The sequence below is a fragment of the Pseudonaja textilis genome, chromosome 1 (genome assembly GCF_049901715.1).
Source record: "Pseudonaja textilis isolate UNSWEBS1 chromosome 1, rPseTex1.2, whole genome shotgun sequence".
Taxonomy (NCBI): domain Eukaryota; kingdom Metazoa; phylum Chordata; class Lepidosauria; order Squamata; family Elapidae; genus Pseudonaja; species Pseudonaja textilis.
In genome coordinates, this window is record NC_141990.1 from 51053038 (window position 1) to 51072160 (window position 19123).

At 38.9% G+C, this 19123-nt stretch overlaps 1 protein-coding gene across 6 annotated transcripts in view; it reads left to right on the forward strand.

Annotated features, from left to right (window-relative positions):
* Nucleotides 1-15169, forward strand: part of DISP1 (dispatched RND transporter family member 1) — a 68678-nt gene extending 53509 nt beyond the window's left edge. For all 6 annotated transcript variants that reach the window (XM_087933990.1, XM_026695704.2, XM_026695703.2 and 3 more), the window contains 6 exons: nt 2308-2337; nt 3932-4055; nt 5154-5281; nt 6021-6118; nt 6838-6935; nt 11560-15169. In XM_087933990.1, the coding sequence (XP_087790116.1) occupies nt 2308-2337; nt 3932-4055; nt 5154-5281; nt 6021-6118; nt 6838-6935; nt 11560-15159 (4078 nt within the window). In that variant the 3' untranslated portion in view covers nt 15160-15169. The remainder of the gene's footprint in view (nt 1-2307; nt 2338-3931; nt 4056-5153; nt 5282-6020; nt 6119-6837; nt 6936-11559) is intronic.
* The last annotated feature ends 3954 nt before the right edge of the window (nt 15170-19123 follow it).

Sequence of the window (19123 nt, forward strand, 5' to 3'; positions counted from 1 at the left end):
ATAAGTTGTAATAAGTGACTTCAAATACTCTAGTTCAAGGTAATCGTCATCTCATAGTACACTCAAGGTGCTAAGCTGAATTTAAAGGAAACTGTGGAGGGAAAAGATATTTGTGTACATCGTGTTAAATGTGATATGCAAAAATAGGAAAAGTGGCCATGTCCATGTTGATTATTTTCAATTATCTTTAGTTGAAGCAAAGCAATTTCAGATTATAGTTTTTCAAGCATTATTGTTTTAACAAATGATGTGAAATGTTTGCTCTATTTTATATTTTGAATGCAATATGAAATCAGAAGGAAAATGTTTGATCTCTTTAACACTTCAAAAGGAGGTAAATCAATACTGCAACAAATAATAGTTTACCACTTTGTTCCAACTAGTACAATGAACTAATTATAATATTTCTAAATTAGAAATAAAGAATACTTACATGATTTTTTTTCTTTTTTTGGTATACAAAGTTAAAATATAGGATAAGAAAAAAAGGGGGAAAATACAATACAAAAGCAGAAACAAAAAAAGTGCATAAAACAAAATTTCAAGCATATGCACAAATGTCTTCCCTGGTTGAACACTGATAAATATAGTTTCAGTGACAAGTATTGTCCCGTCACCTCGAAAACACGTCCACAATCTATAAATTTCTACATCTATATTTGCAAAATTGCTATATAACATTAAAGTATCACAATTGTAGAAATCTATTATCAATCAACCAATTCGACCTGCCATCTATTTACTAAAAAAACCAAAAAACAGTTAACAGGGAATTCCAACCACAAAGCTAAACTTCAAAGCCCTTTGTTAATAAATCTGTTGTTACATTTTAACTCATGGAAATCCACAATCGGCTTCTATTCTCTCATAAACCCACTACAACCATTGTTTCTGATCTATTCAGGATCAAATACCATAGATTGGTTCTTGATCATAAAAATAAATCCCAGTTTATCGTTGTTGCTTTTCTTTAAAATTAGGAGTGGAATGATTCCACACAACTGTTTCTCACTCTCCAAAAAAGGTCTTCATTGAAAATACCTCCATAGTAACTTGATCAATAAATCTTCCCACAAATTGGGACCTAATATATCATGACAGCCATCCTCTAATTGCATATGATATCTCCATTCCACGAACTCCATCAAGCTTTTCTGAGAAAGTCAAGTTCATTTAATGCCTCTTTCAGCCTCCTTTAACAAATACCAGTTTTCAAACAAAACTCCTTTTCTTTTAAATCTATTAACAGCAAATTACCTTTCAGTTCATCCAATTGCATAGCTGATTTAGCTACTGTTTCTTGAAGTGTTCTTTTAAGGATGATTTATGATTATTACAAATTCATCAAACATTTTGATCTATGATCAAAGAATTCCAGTTTGTCATTTAAAACTTGTAGGTTGGCAAACATTCTTTTTAAAAAAGTTTCTAACAAGAAGGCTTTAAGTTAAAACTCTGAGTCCCATCTTTCCTTTACATCTCTTTTTTGGGGCATTATATATATGATATTCAAAGTCCTTGATTTATTGTTGCTTTGCTCCAGAGATGGTATTCATCAGGTTCTGACCAGTTCTAGAGAACCGGCAGTGGAAATTTTGAATACTTTGGAGAACCAGCAAATACCATCTCTGACTGGAGATTTTACAGTATCCTTCCACTGCCACGCCCACAGAACCGGTAGTAAAAAAAATTGAATCCCACCACTGCTTTGCTCTCATAATCAAATTTTCAAAGCAAAGGTAAGCAATTTCCTTTTGAGGACAAAGAGTACTCCATAAAAATGGAGGCACAAAGAAGCTGAGATTAAAAAAACCCCACAATGTGCATGGAGAAAAAATAAATAAAATGAAGCAACAGAGTTCTTTTAGAAAAACTAGTAAAATACAAATTCCTTAAAGTAAAAAATCAGCATAGATATGATTGAATCACTTTCACTACAAAGAAAAAGAGCCTTCATGCCCACTGCAGGAAAAGAGGAAGTATTTTGAAGCACCGAAATAAAATAGTAAAAGTTTATGATTGTAGGCAAGCAACAGGATATAAGTTACCATCCAGCCAGGCTAGTAATCATAAGGCATAATTAAGAGTTGGATAGATGTGCTTCACAGAACAACTGATCAAGAATTCTGTGTGATTTTCTTCCCTCAGAAAAAAAGGAAAAATGTGAGTGCTCTGGCTGGAGATCATGGAAGTTATACCAAACATTTGAAAATTGGGAAATGCTGATCTAAATAAGTAGGCAGGAAAAGACAATTTGAGTGTTGGCAGAACTTCTCTCTCTAAAATAAGTTTGTGTTTAATTTTCAGGCCAGCCAGAGCAGTAACGTTGCCAAAAAGGTAAGAGCCCATTTCCAGTTAATGTATTTCTTTTGATTTTTTTTCATGCGCTTATCAGCATTAAAAATTATTGGTGATGTCATCTGAACGGAAGGGATAAAGAAAGTTTCATTTTATTTAGAACAGGTGGCCCCAGTGAATGAGCTCTATGCTTTCTTTGTGCTGCCAGGCCTCTGGAAATCCACAGGCAGCTGGAATACCCGTCTGCTGCCAGGCAGCTGGTGTGCATTGGAGCCAATTCCCATGTTAAGGTTCATGTATGAAACCTCAGAAGCATGTATGAAACCTCAGAAGCATCCCCTTCCTACTTGAGTTGACATCCCCTTCCTACTTGACTTGAAATGCTCCCCCCCCACACACACACACAAAGTCCTCCAACAATTGGGAAACATATTTTGATCAGCAGCTCAAATTCTCTTGATATAAATAGATATCTTTTATATATAAATAGATATCTTTTATATATATATAAAATAGAGCTTAATAATCTGGCCTGGACCTTCAGGCTCCCCGCCCTTTAAAGTTATCATCCAGATTTGGGTGGTTTATAATTATTATTATTTGGGGGGGGGGAAGTAATGCCCCATCATCCTTCTCTTGATTTAATATTCCAAGAGAAACGGGAAATAGGCCTCCAGGTCAATGGATCATAAAGTCCTAGAATGATCCAAGATGGGATCTTCAGGGGCTCTTCTTTTCTTCCAAAACAAGAAATGATTTTTATACTCACTTTTCTGGGAAAAAACCTAACTGGATGCAAATCCTTTTTACCTCTCTAATTTCCAGTAGATGCTTAACAAACTTTTGAGATATCAAACAGATTATCAATTAAGATACCGATAATCTTTGGTTTGCTGGTCTTCTTCAATTTGTTGATTGAAAGCTGGACATAACACAACCAATGCAGAAGGGTGACATGCAGTTTTATTTTAGAATGGATCCGTAGTGTTTCTTTTCACTGAACCCTTTGTGCACCTTAATTTATAACTTTTGCAGAAATGGTGGATTCTTGCTTTAATGTTGCATGGATGAATTTGGAAACATTCTGACCAGACCAAATATATGGACTAGTGGTAAAAATGGGAGAAAAAAATCATCTAATCTAATAGAAGTGCTTGCATTTGAAATGGCATGGCTTTTCTGAATCAGGTGCCAAATGATTCAAGTTAATTATATAGCAGTGTACCATTAGTATCCTGCAAACCAAACAAATAGTGAGTAGATTGCAGGAGAAAAGAAAGGAGCGAAAAATCTTTTTTTTTTTTTTTTTCATTATACCTGAAGGACAAATCTGTATCAACTGTTTTAAACATTCTTGCATGAAGAAATGCCAAAGAAAGAAGAAATGGCTGGCAGATCTGTTTTTTTATTGATTGGAAAGTAATATTGGAAATACTGCTCTCCACAAAGTTGGGTACTTTCCAGTTTGAAGACTAGCGCAATTCAGTCCTCTTTAAACAAAAAATGATGTTGATATTTTTAAAACAATCTTAGTCATTAAAAGAAAGAATATAAATTAACCCCCTGTGTCCTGATTTCTTTTTCTCTGCTAGCACCTTTCTCCTATTCACATTTGTTTTCTATTTTGTTCTAGCTATGCAGCTCTGATAGCAGACTGGCCTGTGGTGGTTTTAGGCATGTGTACTGTGTTAATTGTGGTGTGTGCATTGGTTGGAATTCTAGTCCCAGATCTTCCAGACTTCTCTGATCCTTTATTGGTGAGTAAACTTTACTATCTTCTGCTGTCAAAGCATTGTGTTGGCACATCCTCTAATCCCCACCCCCCAAAATAATGATAAACAGAGAGCTGTGGTAAATTATGGGCGAACATATTGTATTGCTTTTAAATGCAGATGTGTCCAAATCCAGACCCCCACATCTGAATATTTATAAAGTACTTGAGGCCAGATGTCTTCTGCTATATGGGTGTAGCTGCTGAATCTTTTCTTAAATGAAAAGAATAATCCTTTTCCAGCAATACCTCTAAGAGTGATTTCAGTTTATCGTAGAAATACCGTACATTAGTACAGTGCAGTACAGCAACACCAGATAGATTAAATAGTAACTCAATAAATAAAAGATTGCTTTAGATAATCATTGTTCTATTCAGGCATTATGTGAATGGTGAACAGTTCTGCCTACAATATGTCTGATTTACCTTTTCACCCAAACATTAATGGATGCTATCACAAGAGTTTATCAAGGAGGGTTTTTTTTTTATTCAGCAGAAGCTTTCCTGTAGCTGGAACCCATCTGAAGTAAGGTCTTGGCACATAGAGTAGGCTTCATGCATATTCTGTATGCGTGACGGCTCCTCCCACAGATCAGAGGGCGGTGATGGTGATATTGGTCAGAAATCTTCTATACATTGTGTTGGGTGACTCAGTAAACTAGAAACAAGTTGCTTATTATTTGCAAGCCATGTTATTTGGAAGATCTAGTTAGCCATATATTTTCCACTTTCTTTCCAAGAAGACAGTTTGTCATATTTATCTGAAAGCAGTTAATACATAGTATAAATTGCTGTTCTGATATTACTACCTTAATGTTTTTTTATTTGTGTTCAATTATGTCTCCTCTCTTCATTTGGTGCCACTGGCTCAAGAATTGGCATGCATAATAAAATAGGGATGCTGGCTAAGTCAAGCCGCTAGGAAGGCTAGGTTTCAATTTGTGTCTCGCTGTCATCAGAATATGAACCAATTTAAGTGTTACCTGTAGAAATTTTTTTTTTAATAAAATTTTTCCGTTTTAATTTCACCTGTTCAGTGAAATAGTGGCAAGCATTATTTTTTTTTATAAATATTCTGCTGCAGGGTTTTGAACCAAGAGGAACTGCTATTGGGCAGAGACTGGTCACTTGGAATAACATGCTGAAAAATACAGGCTACAAAGCGACTTTAGCAAACTACCCATTTAAATATGCAGATGAGCAAGCTAAGAGGTAAAGGCTTTCAAGCAAATTATCAGCTATTGGTGCTAGGTGCCACTTATTGAAACAGTTAGTCCTCTAAGTGTTTGAAGAACAAATGTTTAATAACTATTTTTCCTGCCGGACCCCAAAATAAACATAATTTGCATTTTACATCTGGCTCTTTTATTTGTAAGTTAATAATGGGATGTTGCAGAAGAGATGCTTTGGAACATGCAGAATCATGTTTCTGATTACTTAAAGCAACTATCTGATCCTGAAAACAGGCAAGGTTACATAGAAGGGGATTCTGTGTTAATATTCAAATCTGAAGCTTTGCAAAACCCTAGTAAACAATTACTGTAGGTCGCAAGTCTACAGACTTTGTGACTTTTTGTCTGTGATTGGGTGATTATGTGTTATCATAAAGTGTGGTTGTCATTAGCATGGCCATTAATCCTTCCTGTACACTGTAATTGTCATTTTGTAATGTTTCTGTATTTCGCATATGATTGTCAACTTTTTCTTTGAAATTTTATAATAGTTGAATGACTACTCATTCCATTTTATAGTAAGTTTGAATGCAACGTGCATTAGTGTTTATCTTTTGATTTAGGATAACTTTCTCCAGTGTGACAGCTTTCCAGAACCCCTCAGTCTGCATTTTGTTTGGTTGCTTTTCTCTGATTTAGTACTTTTTAAATCTGTGTATCATTGGAATAAAAATGACTTCTTGAAATTTATAATCTCTTTTAAAAAAATTTCTCGATAGTCATCGAGATGGCAGATGGTCTGATGATCACTATGAAAGAGAGAAGAGGGAGGCTGACTGGAATTTCCAGAAGGACAGCTTTTTCTGTGACATTCCAAGTGAGTTGATTAATATTTGAGCTGTAAAATAAAATTGGCTTTATATTTGCAAGCATGACGAATTTGACTGAATAAATCTCTTTATTTGCAATTTTTATTTCCTAGGAATTGGTCTTTTCTTTTTTGAGAAAAAGAATGCTGGCCTTCATGGACTAAACTAAATGCATTACAGTATTGAGATTGTAATAATACCATTTGTGTAGTGGCAACCATCTGCTGAGGACACTTTAATTTGGATCCCTGCACCAAGCAGTGGATTGGGCTAAATGGCCTCTGCCATTCCTAAGATCTTTTGCCTTTCCTTTTTTATCATAAGTGGGACAAAAATGACATATTTCCACCTTCTTTTATAACATTTGGAAGAAACAGTGTTGCTCATGGTTGTTAGAAATAAACAAGACTTGTTCTCTTTTTCTAAAAAATAACCCTAATAAAAATGATACATTTAAATTTAGCTGCTATTGCATTTATACGCATTCATTCTCTTGCCAAAATATAGAGAATGTTTTAGAAAAAATACATTTAGCTGGGGAGAGGGGAATCATGCTTCCTCTCCATTTTAGCTTTATATAATCCTGCAAACTACACCAGGGTAAAAAATGGTTACTACTCGGAGGTCCTGTAGCCCACTCTTCTATCTGCCCTGTTATATTGAGTTCCGTTAATGCCAGAGTTCTGTGATATCTCTGATCTTCACAATATATTAACCATAATTTCAGGTGATCGTTACTCCCGAGTGGTATTTGCATCAGCAAGTGGAGATGACTTGTGGAATTTACCAGCCATAAAATCAATGTGCAATGTGGAAAATATGCGGGTAGGTAAAAGTATTAACAATGTAGTGGAATGTACATTTGAAATGTTGATCTCTTGTCTTCATCATTACTCAGCTGCTGACATACTGCAGAGTAAGCTGTTGGCAAGCATGTAATTGCTACTGCCTGTATTTCTTTGCAGACCCCTTTCAGTCCCAACAATGCCATCTGTTTCTTTTGGGATAGATTCTTCAGAGTTTGTTTGTGGCAATGCTGGAAAAAGAATTTGCAGGAAAAATAATTAGTTCAGATTTTCAAAGCACTGTTCTCCACCTCGTCATCTTTTCTCCAAAACACAGCCAGAAAGCACTTCCTTTGCCTTTTAAAATAGTTCATCTGCATAATTTGGCATGATTCTGTTGCTTATTGGCTACATCTAAATGGTTGGTAATAAGAACTCAAACATATGTATATACATATGCATATACAAGCATGCATCTATACTCTGAGAAAGGAAAGTTTTCGTTGCACCCAGAGATGAAAAAAAACAGTCTGGTCTTGATTGATTGGTTCTGAGCAGGAGAAAATGTTTTCCATCATCCAAATAGTTGCAGCTTTTTAAAAATTCCTTGAAGAAATCAGAATGTAAAAAGCAACAGGCTGCTCCAGGGACGTCATGAGTTCTTCTGCCATGTGGTAGATGTTAACTTTGCCCATAGCTGAGACTGAGGTCTGGTTTTAACTAGTGACCTTAACTGATGCAGGATCTGTGAAAGGCCAGCATTCATGTGTATGTATTTGGAATGATATCTGAGTCTGACACTCCATGGAGCACAGGGAATAGTATGCTTCCACAAGGGCCCCTGTTTGCTAATTCTCAGCAAGCAATTTAGAATATAGGTACGTTGGCGGAATTTGTGGGAAAGAGAAAAAAAGATGATTATGGTATTATGTCAACAGTGCAAGAAAAGAAGCCAATTAAGATGTTGGAGGATAATTAATATTTAGTTTCATGGTTCTAGATGAAGGAATCACTGGGTAAGAGAGATAACTTTTATTTATCCCAGATTTTGCACAACCATCTATGAGTTCACAGATTGGTTGCTATGTTCAGTCAATTCATGATTACATGAATTGATTACAGTGTAAGTTAATTAAAATGTTATTAGCTCCTTCTTAACTTCCTACTTTTGAAATAAGATATTTCATATTACATTTGATATTATATTAATATAAATTATACTGTAGACAATTACTTTGGAAATATTTAAAAATATTGGTTGTTATTGTGGTTTTAATAAAGTTTCCAGAAAGGTCTCAACTGAATTACATGGAATGTTTTTATGCCAGGTGACAGCTGTTAAGATGATTTATCTCTATGTAAAGTAGCAGTATTGCCCACATAGGAAGATACATGACTTCCTTTTAGAAAAACGTATGGTTCTAAAAGGCTCACTTCATCTTGTTTATTATTTTTTCTATAGTGTTTAAATCATATTGAAGTGTTATGGTCTCTTTGACTGGATGTTATGTTTAGAAATCTGCTGTGCTAAATTGCAAACTTCTGCATTTTTTAACTGTTGCCATTTGTATAATAATGAGAAATGTACGTCTTCATTAATATCTTTGATCTTCTTGGCTGGTGTCTATATCTCCTTCCAATCCATACTTTTAATGTACAGAGGTTTGAGGTTTTTTGTACTGAAGTCACTGCTGTCTGTTCCAGTCAAAGCAAGTTGAATTGCTGTAATGGTTTGACTGGTTTCAACTTTAAGTCTACTTTAAGGGTTTTGTTCTTTTTAAGGGAATTTTTGATTATGCATTCACAACATGACCATAAAAGAGAGCGAAAAAGCTAAATTGTCAAGCAATTTATTAACTAATAAATATTTAAGTACAAATTGACTTGGGCATGCTGTATCAATTCCATCCATCTGGTTTTCTTGTTCTGAGGCTTGTAATCTGCAACTGCTTCACATATGGCACCCACATAGGCTTAATGGTAGTACCATTATGGCATGGCTGATTAGGAATTGAATATTACCTACTATTTAAAACACCCTACCCAGTTTGAAATATTTTTTTCAGGTTAGGGATAACAGAAATAGTCCAAAGGGCGACAGAATAAGTGGTAGACAGAAGTCTTCTAGAAAGACAGGGCATTATGAATCTTCTCTTCTGATTCACTTACAAGAAAATATTGAGAGGGTTTTGGGGGACATGGGTGCATAGTTCACATATGAGAGGAATATGTGCTCTAGATTTACAGTACCCTCAAACTCTCTGCAGTACACAAGTTTTCTTTGCTAAGCAAATCCATGTGGTATGAATAAGAAATCTGAAAAACATTTCCAAATAATATAAGTGCTGTGTTTTCTTTACAAGTTCCCAGACAAGTGGAAAACATCCTGCTGATGCTTCAAGCCCAGCTTGTGCAAATATCTTTTGATCAAGCAATAAAATAGACCCAGGCCATCTTTACTAAAGGCTGTTTTTAGAAGGCATTTGATAAGTTCCAGGCTAAGTCTGAACTTCCAAGTATGAGCAGCTAATCCATCTTTATCTTCAGTGAAGGTGACTTTAGCAGCAAAGATGGATGTGCTGAAGAATAGCAGATAGAGCATCATCTCAGCCTAAATTTAAATAATTGAAGCACATAATCTTCTCTTCCTCTGTTGTCTAGGTGACCGTAGAGGGCTTACATGCTGCGTACTCCTTATAAATATGAGCTCTGTTATGAAAAATAAGAATATTTATTCCAGTACTTTGTTTTTTTCTGCTAAGCTTGATTGATATTTTTATCTGGAAACAATGAACACTAACTTAACCTTTTCTTCTTGGAATGTGAGGTGATTTCTTATTCTAAATTTGTTTAACAATAAATAATAAGGCCATACTAAATATGTTATAATATCCAGACAGTGTTAGTCAAAATCCTGTTTATATATGCACATGCTGTAAGAGTTGCAATTGAGAAGCGAGTTTTGCAGTGAACTTATTGAAATACACTTGGCTTAGAAATGCTTAAGCAGATGTATAATTCGGTCAAAATCAATAAAACTGCTAGCAGTTTTGGGAAGTGCACAGACTATATCAATATTGGCTTTTTGTTATGCATTCCAGTCAAGAAGGGAAATTTGGTTAATAAACACCATGAAAGAACTATTATACAATATATTCATGTCAGCCTAATTCTTCTAAATGATTTATGTGGGAAGATCTATATAGGAATATTCTTCTTATGTCTATTCAAATTGTTTCTCTCATTTTTGTGCGCATTTCAGTGCTCGTGAGTTGGCCACAGAAATGTCCTAGGATGTCTATCTTAGTAAAGGACAAGTGGGGAATGGTGCATAGTCTACTTCTTGCCATGTTTGAAGATTGCAGTTTTGTGAAAGAGTCCCATTTCATCAAGTTGACCTGGGTACAAATACTGATTCTATTGACCCTTGAAACAAATGGAGAGATACTTAACTAAGCTGACGAACCTCTGTAGAGTTTTTCCCTGCAAGATTGAGAATAGAAAACGGCACGAATGTCCATTTCAAAGGCAGAGAGGTTTCTGCATATAAACTATAATTTGGGCAAATTTGTCAGAATTGTCTCTGGAGTTTGACAGCTACAAATTTTACATAAGCTTTGAGCCCAGCCTCCAGGCATCCTCAAAGCATTATAAGCCTGTTCTTGATTTTGTGCAATAGAAACTATCATCAGTTTTGTCTGCTATATTCATATCAATCTGATTTTTCTTCTTAAGATAAAATGAAGCTGTTTTGGAGAGTTGGTTCAACCTCTAAATGAAGTTTGCTCTTAGATAAGCATAATTCGTCAATGTACTTCTTCATTATACCTGAAGGACAAATCTGTATCAACTGATCTAAACATCTTGTCTCAGGGGGTTAACTGAAAAATGTCCATCCTAAAATCCAAGGATTTTGGCATGGAGCATGTGCAGCATGGAGCATTTGCAGCCAGAGACAGAGGACTTATTCTGGTTCATAAAGGTTGGCTGAGAACACCTCTTGCTGCACATGCTCCATGCTAAAATCCTGCTTGGATTTCAGGACAGACTTTTTTCAGCCAGCAACCAGAGGGAATCTTCTTGGCAAGCAGCAGCTTGCAGCCTTCCCTGATGGCTTCCCCATTGACTTTCTGGAGAAGCAGTAGGGAAGATTGCAAAAAAAACCAACAACAATCACACGATTGCAGGCCCCATCAAGGATCTCTCCCAGTGTCCAGAGATTGTAGGAGTGAACCAGACTTAATCCAAGCAAGAACAGGTGGCAGAGGAGTTTAGATTCAGTGACTTCCACTCTTCCACACTGGATGGGGTTTCACTCCCTCAGACAAAACAGGTATGCGGCTCTTCCTTGAGGATGGAGGAGCCATGGCCAAGAGGGTCTTTTGCACAACTTTATCTTGGTTACCAATTGCACCCATTCCTGGATTGTGATACCCTGCTGATAATTGCTCATACCTTAATTATTTCTCATTTGGAATGTTGCAACATACTCTACATGGGGCTGCCTTAAAGACCACTCAGAAACTAAAGGTGGTCTAGGGAATACTTAGTCTAGGGAACAAGCAGCAACAACACAGGTAGTTACAAGCACATGATGGTAACACCACTACTAGTCACTTAACATTGGTATTCGGTTATAACTCTCATTTTTCTTCTTCCCACAGATACGATCCCATGCTCAGTTTGGGGATCTCTGCCAGAGGACCACTGCTGCTTCGTGCTGTCCCAGCTGGACAGTAGGCAATTACATTGCCATTTTAAATAACAGATCCTCATGTCAAAAAATAGTGGAGAGAGATGTTTCTCATACTCTGAAGCTGCTCCGCACGTGTGCCAAATATTATTATAATGGGACCTTGGGGCCAGATTGCTGGGATACGGCAGCCAGAAGGAAAGACCAGCTCAAGTGTACAAATGTGCCACGCAAATGTACCAAGTACAATGCTGTTTACCAGATACTTCACTATATAGTGGACAAAGATTTCCTAAGCCCAAAGACCTTGGACCATGGCTTGCCAGCTTTAAAATATAGCATGCTTTTTCTACCTACTGAAAAGGGAGACAGTATGATGAATATCTATTTGGATAATTTTGAGAACTGGAACTCGTCTGATGGAATCACCATCATCACAGGGATTGAGTTTGGAATAAAGCACAGCTTATTCCAGGACTATCTATTAATGGATACTGTGTATCCTGCTATAGCCATAGTGATTGTTCTGTTAGTTATGTGCTTCTATACCAAGTCTTTGTTTATCACACTGATGACCATGTTTGCAATCATTAGCTCCTTAATTGTTTCTTACTTTCTCTATCGGGTTGTATTTAATTTTGAGTTTTTCCCCTTTATGAACCTTACTGCACTGATTATTCTTGTGGGTATTGGAGCTGATGATGCTTTTGTCTTGTGTGATGTGTGGAGCTACACAAAATTTGACAAGTCGCATGCTGCCACTTCGGAAACCATGAGCATCACTTTGCAACATGCGGCTCTTTCCATGTTTGTCACTAGTTTTACTACTGCTGCTGCCTTCTATGCTAATTATGTCAGCAATATTACAGCCATCAGGTGCTTTGGTGTTTACGCTGGCACTGCCATTTTAGTGAACTATATCCTAATGGTGACTTGGTTGCCCGCAGTTGTGGTCTTACACGAACGGTACCTCCTCAATATTTTTAGTTGCTTTGTAAAGCCACAGGCAAGAGTTTACAATAACAAAAGCTGCTGGACAGTGCTGGGCCAAGTGGTCCGTAAAGTATTTTTTGCAATCTCAGAAGCATCTAGGATATTTTTTGAGAAAGTGTTGCCATGCATTGTGATAAAATTCCGATATATTTGGTTGGTCTGGTTCCTAGCCTTAACAGTTGGGGGAGCATATATTGTTTGTATAAATCCGAAAATGAAGCTCCCCTCTTTGGAACTAGCTGAGTTTCAAGTGTTCCGGTCTTCCCATCCTTTTGAGCGCTACGATGCTGAATTCAAGAAGCTTTTCATGTTTGAGCGGGTCCATCATGGAGAGGAGCTTCACATGCCCATCACTATCATCTGGGGGGTCTCTCCTGAGGATAACGGGGATCCCTTAAATCCTAAAAGCAAAGGCAAGCTGAAGCTAGACAGCACTTTCAATATTGGAAGCCCAGATTCACAGCTCTGGATTTTAAAGTTTTGTCAGAAACTGAGGAATCAGACATTTTATTACCAAACAGAAGAGCAAGACTTCACGAGCTGCTTTATTGAGACGTTTAAGCAGTGGATGGAAAATCAGGACTGTGATGAGCCAGCTCTTTATCCCTGCTGTAGCCACTGGAGCTTCCCCTACAAGCAGGAGGTCTTTGAGTTGTGCATCAAGAGGGCCATCATGGAACTTGAAAGAAGCACAGGCTACCATTTAGATAGCAAAACGCCTGGCCCTCGCTTTGATATAAATGATACCATCAGAGCAGTGGTACTAGAGTTCCAAAGCACCTACCTGTTCACTTTGGCATATGAGAAGATGCATACGTTCTATCAAGAGGTAGACACCTGGATTTCAGAGGAGCTCGTTTCTGCTCCAGAAGGTTTAAGTGGTGGCTGGTTTGTGAGTAATCTAGAGTTTTATGATCTCCAAGATAGTCTCTCTGATGGTACTTTAATTGCCATGGGTCTTTCTGTCACTGTTGCATTCAGTGTGATGCTGCTTACCACATGGAATGTAATAATAAGTCTCTATGCAATAGTCTCAATAGCAGGAACTATTTTTGTCACAGTTGGATCCCTGGTTCTGCTGGGTTGGGAGCTAAACGTCTTGGAGTCTGTTACCATTTCTGTGGCAGTTGGCTTATCTGTGGACTTTGCTGTCCATTATGGCGTTGCTTATCGTTTGGCTCCAGATCCCGATCGAGAAGGGAAAGTCATATTTTCTCTAAGCCGCATGGGCTCAGCAATTGCTATGGCTGCATTGACTACATTTGTAGCTGGAGCAATGATGATGCCTTCTACGGTTTTAGCCTATACACAGCTTGGCACCTTTATGATGCTCATAATGTGCATTAGTTGGGCATTTGCAACCTTCTTTTTCCAGTGTATGTGCCGCTGTCTGGGACCCCAAGGAACATTTGGCCAGATTCCTCTGCCCAAAAGACTACGGTGTGGTGCTTTCTCCCAGGCATTGTCAGGAGGCCAAGGAGATGGAGAACAAAATAAAAAACAGTCTGTCAATAAATACCAATTTGATTCAAGACCTCATAAAGCAGGTGTAGAAGAAGAGCATGAGCACTATGAGTTACAGCCATTAGCAGGCCGCACCAGCAGCGATACTGCAGTGGAGAAGAGAACCTGTGAAGAAATGCACATTTGCCCCGAGCTCTTCAATGGCAGGCTGTCAAACCCGCAGACTCATCATCACTCAACGTACAACACAGAACTGAATGTAAACATTAACCGTGAATCAGGTTCAGCAATGTCATCTTTGGGTGAGCAGGATCCCACTTGCCATTTGTTGAATCAAAATGAACAACGTCATTGTTTAGAGCCACAGCAGCATACAGACATGAAATGCTCCCATTTGCATCAACGTAGAAATGAAACATTATGCTATTGCTGCTCTCATTCATCTGGGAACGTACAAGTCCAGAAATCCGTAGTTCCCATCAGTGCCTTGCTTCATTCTTCTGATGGCTATGTGAATACTGTCCAGCATGTTCTCCACTGTAGTTGTCTACAGGGCAGGTTCCAAAGACCCTTGCTTCAAAATTCTCTTCCCCCAAATGTTTTTCTCCATCCAGTGCCTCATTTTCAGTCCCACATCCCTCCAGACACTGAAGAGAGCTCAGCAATTCTTCCAAATGAAATAGGTTCCTCCTCCTCTCTCTGCAAAAGTTCTGGATTGCTTACAAAACCTCTCTCTGAAACAGAACAAAGATTGTCTAACAATCAAACAGGGCTGTGTGGTAACTACAGATCCAAAGGAGACAAAACTATCACTGAAGTGAATGGGAATGAAAATAAAACTTCTGCGTCTAAGCCAAACAAGCAAACTCAAGTGGAGGAGATCCAGGATTTGCCCCAAACTGCTCCAGGGATAGAAGCAAAGAATCTAAATGAAAACATTACAGTAGGGGCTGGCCCTGAGTCTTGCTCTGAAAATTTAGAGTATTGTAGCCAAACCATTACAAGAAAGTGCAATTCTGTTGAATGTCATGTGCCAAACACTGAAGCCCATGTGCCTACTCTATTAGCACATCCTGAACTTTCCAGTGAAAACTTGCTAATAAAAACACTTTAATGAATCTTAACTTTGAATTTGTTTTGTTCCTGTTTAAAAATATTAAAACATTATTCCAAAATTTGAAGTAGATTAGATTTGTCCTTTTGGAAAGTCAGCTCATGTTTAATGCAGATTATGTAGATACCCAAAGCATGTGAGCACGAGATAGCCTTTCAAATATCCTTTTCTGGAATTTCTGGCAACAGAAGATGAAAATGATACTAGGTTCATCAGCATGGTCCTCTGATTGTTCATGCCCACAAGGGAGGCAAAAGGCAGAAAATACCTGGGAGGAAATACCAGGGCACTTCATGAGGGGAATGAGAAAGGGGAAGCAATGTTATTGCAATTTGCTCAACAGTGTAAGGCAAAAAGTCTGTCGCCAAGTGGATAAAAATGTCTTTTATGTGGCATATGACTTAGATCAGTGGTTCCCAAACTTTTTCGGTCCACTGCCCCCTTGGTGCTATAAACTCATCCTCAGTGCCCCCCACCCAGGGGTGGGATTCAAATTTCTGTGGGTGTGGCCTAATTTGAGAGTGTGGTTTGCTGGTCACATGACTGGGTGGACATAGCTTGCTGGTCATGTGACTGGGTGGGCATGGCCAGGTGACTGGCAAACCAAATACAAATGGTCCTCACTTAATGACCAGTTGTTTAGCAAGTGTTCTAATGTATGACTGGCCTCCCCAGAGCTACTTGACTAGTTTTTGGAGTTTTGACAGCTTTAGATCAGGCGTCTAAATCCCACCCCTGCCTCTGTGTGAGAGAGAGAGGGAGAGAGAGAGGTTGGATCAGATTTCTCTCTCTCCCACCAACGCCAGAAAGCCACCGTCAGTCAAAATTCATATTAGTGGTCTCCGGGATTTAAAATGATGAGTTTGGTGGTCCCTGAGGTCCAAAAGTTTGGTGATTCCTGATCCAAAGGATGAACCTGAGAGAGGGAAAGAGAGAGAAACGAAAGAGAAAGAGAGGAAGAAAAGAAAGAGAAAGGGGAAAGAAAGAAAAAGGGACAAAGAAAGGGGGGGGATGGAAGGAAGGGACAGAAAGAAAAAGAAATAAGGAAGGAGGGAGGAGAAAGATAATGAGATATCTATTCTAGTCCAATTACCTGCTCCAGCAGGGTTAGAAGGGAGTTTGTGTGTGTGTGTGTTCTTGTAATTTACCAGTACATTTTGGTTTTGCCTTCAGAATTGAAAAGTAATTTTTAGGGTGGAGATCTGGTCCAATGGATCCTGTTTAAAGCCACAACAAAATGTGAGAGCTTCCTGATAGCTTGACCATATTTCGTCCACAAAACCTTTAATAGAAGCCAAAAAGGTTTCAATGTGCTGGCAAAGATGTTTCAATGTGGAAAAGGGCCTCAGTCTAAACTAGGCCTCATTCAATCTGATGCATCAGGTCTCTCTCTCTCTCTCTCTCTCTCTCTCTCTCTCTCTCTCTCTCTCTCTCTCTCTCTCCCTCCCTCCCTCCCTCTCAGACTGGCTTTGCTCTACTTTCCTGATGTGCCTGCAGGGCCAGCGCTTCGAACATGGATGGATGGATGGATGGATGGATGGATGGAGAGAGAGAGAGAGAGAGGTAGGTAGGCAGGAGGCAGGCAGGCAAACAGACCTTTTGGATGAATGGACGGAAAGACGGACAGAATGCGACAGTGGCAGCACTTTGGGAAAGCGGTGGCAGTGGCTTTTCCCAACGTGCTGCTGCATTCGAGGCACCGGTTCTGGAGCATTACTACAGTCAATGGGTGAACCTGCAGGATCAGCGCCTCAAATGCCACCCTGCCGCCTCTTAGCGCCCTTCTGCTGGCCCCCTTGGGGATGCTAAGAGGTGGCAGGGGGGTGTTCGAGGTGCCAGCCCTGCAGGTTCACCCATTGACTAGCACTGCTCCGGAGCCGGCACCTCCAATGCAGAAGCGGTGGCATGTTACATGCCGCCACAACTGCATTTGATGCACCGCCCCCCCGCCGCCTCTTAGCGCCCCCGTCAGTCCCCTTGCCTCTTAACGCCCCCCTAAGGCATCCCACTGCCCCCCAGGGGGTGATATTGCCCACTTTGGGAACCACTGATTTAGATGTTCCATTCAGAATCAAATCAATTGTGGGATGGAGTAAAAAGGATAAAATTGCCTTTCAATTAGGAAAAAGACTAATAGCCAGATTATGAATCCACCAGGTTTTTCCAGATAACTGATTTTCCACAACTGCCCAGGCCTGCAAGAATAGGTCTAAATGAATCTAATCCATCCCCCATGGACTTGGTGTTAAGAACCATTGTCAGCAGATGTATTCTCCGATTAGTAGCTTTGCCACATGTAGAGGCGGTAAAAAAGCCATTGGTTATAATGCCATTATAAGGCCTTGTGAACCCATCACTGTAGAAGTCCTATGTTCCAGTCTCCCAGATACCTGAGGGTATCTTCCCAATATACCTATCCCACAGGAAATTTCTAAGGCCAAGGCTACCACCAGGGACTTAGCACTACCTTCAGAAAAATTAAACCACCTCCAGAATTCCATGCTCATTGGAGAATTTTGGATGGTGGGAAGCCAGTGATGGAGATGCTGGTCACTGAGTATAACTAGGACATGAAAGCAATTCCATAGTTCAAGCATCCTGCAAAATATTATTTGCTTATATAAGGTAATGTGGTCAGCCTTCTTCTAAAACGTACACACACACATTGCTATAGGTGAGTTTATAAGGATAAAATTCTATGCAAGCAGGGCCTTTAGCTCTGCTTGGACCTAACACTGAGGAAACAGCAAACTTGTCTTGGTTTACCTTTACTATGAGAGTCCTAAGAAAAGTTTCTAAGCTTTTCACTAAGTCTATCTATACTGGTATCTATTATGGCAGTGGTCGCCAACCAGTGGGCCAGGGACCACTGGTGGTCCATGAGAAAATGTTGGTGGTTCGCAGAGAAATATCCCTCCCCAAAGCAGTCCCCCCAAAGCAATTAATCCAGTCTGCACAGGAACACAAGTCTGTGCCACCCACATGGCCTGCCCACCCACAGGTCCCCACCCTTTGGCCGGGCACAAGCCTTATCTTGAGTAGAGCCACGCAAGCTAGAACTGGAAGGTAAGACCAACAGCAAGGGAATGTACATTTGACTGTCTTTGTAATGTCTGTTCTAAGAAAGAACCTATTTCAAGGGGGATATGGGTGATTGGGGAGATAATAAGAGACATTTCCATGTAAACTGTCTTGAGATGATGATCATAATGCTGCATGCTTTATTTTATAGCATGCCAGATTCTAATTTATTAATATTTAATTATATGAATCTAAATATATTTAAGTCACATAGAGTAAGGAGAAAGAGAAGTACAGAAAAGATGCACAAAAGCATATTGGCTCCCATAAGGCTCTGTTCCTCTAAGTCAGGGGACCCCAAACTTGGCAACTTTAAGACTTGTGGATTTCAACTCCCAGAATTCCTCAGCCAGCTGGAATCCTGGGAAGTGCAGATGTTAGTAAAGGCTGAATAATATGAATAGAAGAATACTGTCATGCTCATGACTTGTGGAAAGCAAATGATGAGCTTTTGGTCTGACTGATTGAGCTCTTCTTATTTTCATATATCTTTTACGCAAGAGATATAACATTCTCTTCTAATCTGGTTGATTTCTGATAGCTGAATGTCAGTTCCATAATTCCAAGAAAGAAAAGCCCATCAGCCATACCAAACTGGGAAGACACCAGGTCAAATAAGGCTAACCTGGCAAATTTGGAGATCAAGTCTCCATCTCACAGAAGTCTCTTTATCATCCTGATGAGCCACAAATAAACACATTCTAAAATTAGCTGTTATTATGTTTAAGACTGTTGAAGTTAAAATGAAGGGGGATATAGCCAAATGTTTGCTTACTTTCTGTTTTTCCTATGTTTTCCATCCCTAACAGAGGGATTAACTCATGATTGAACATCTGGCATGAACTCCAGCTTGCACTTGATTAAGTTAGAATGAGGATGTTCC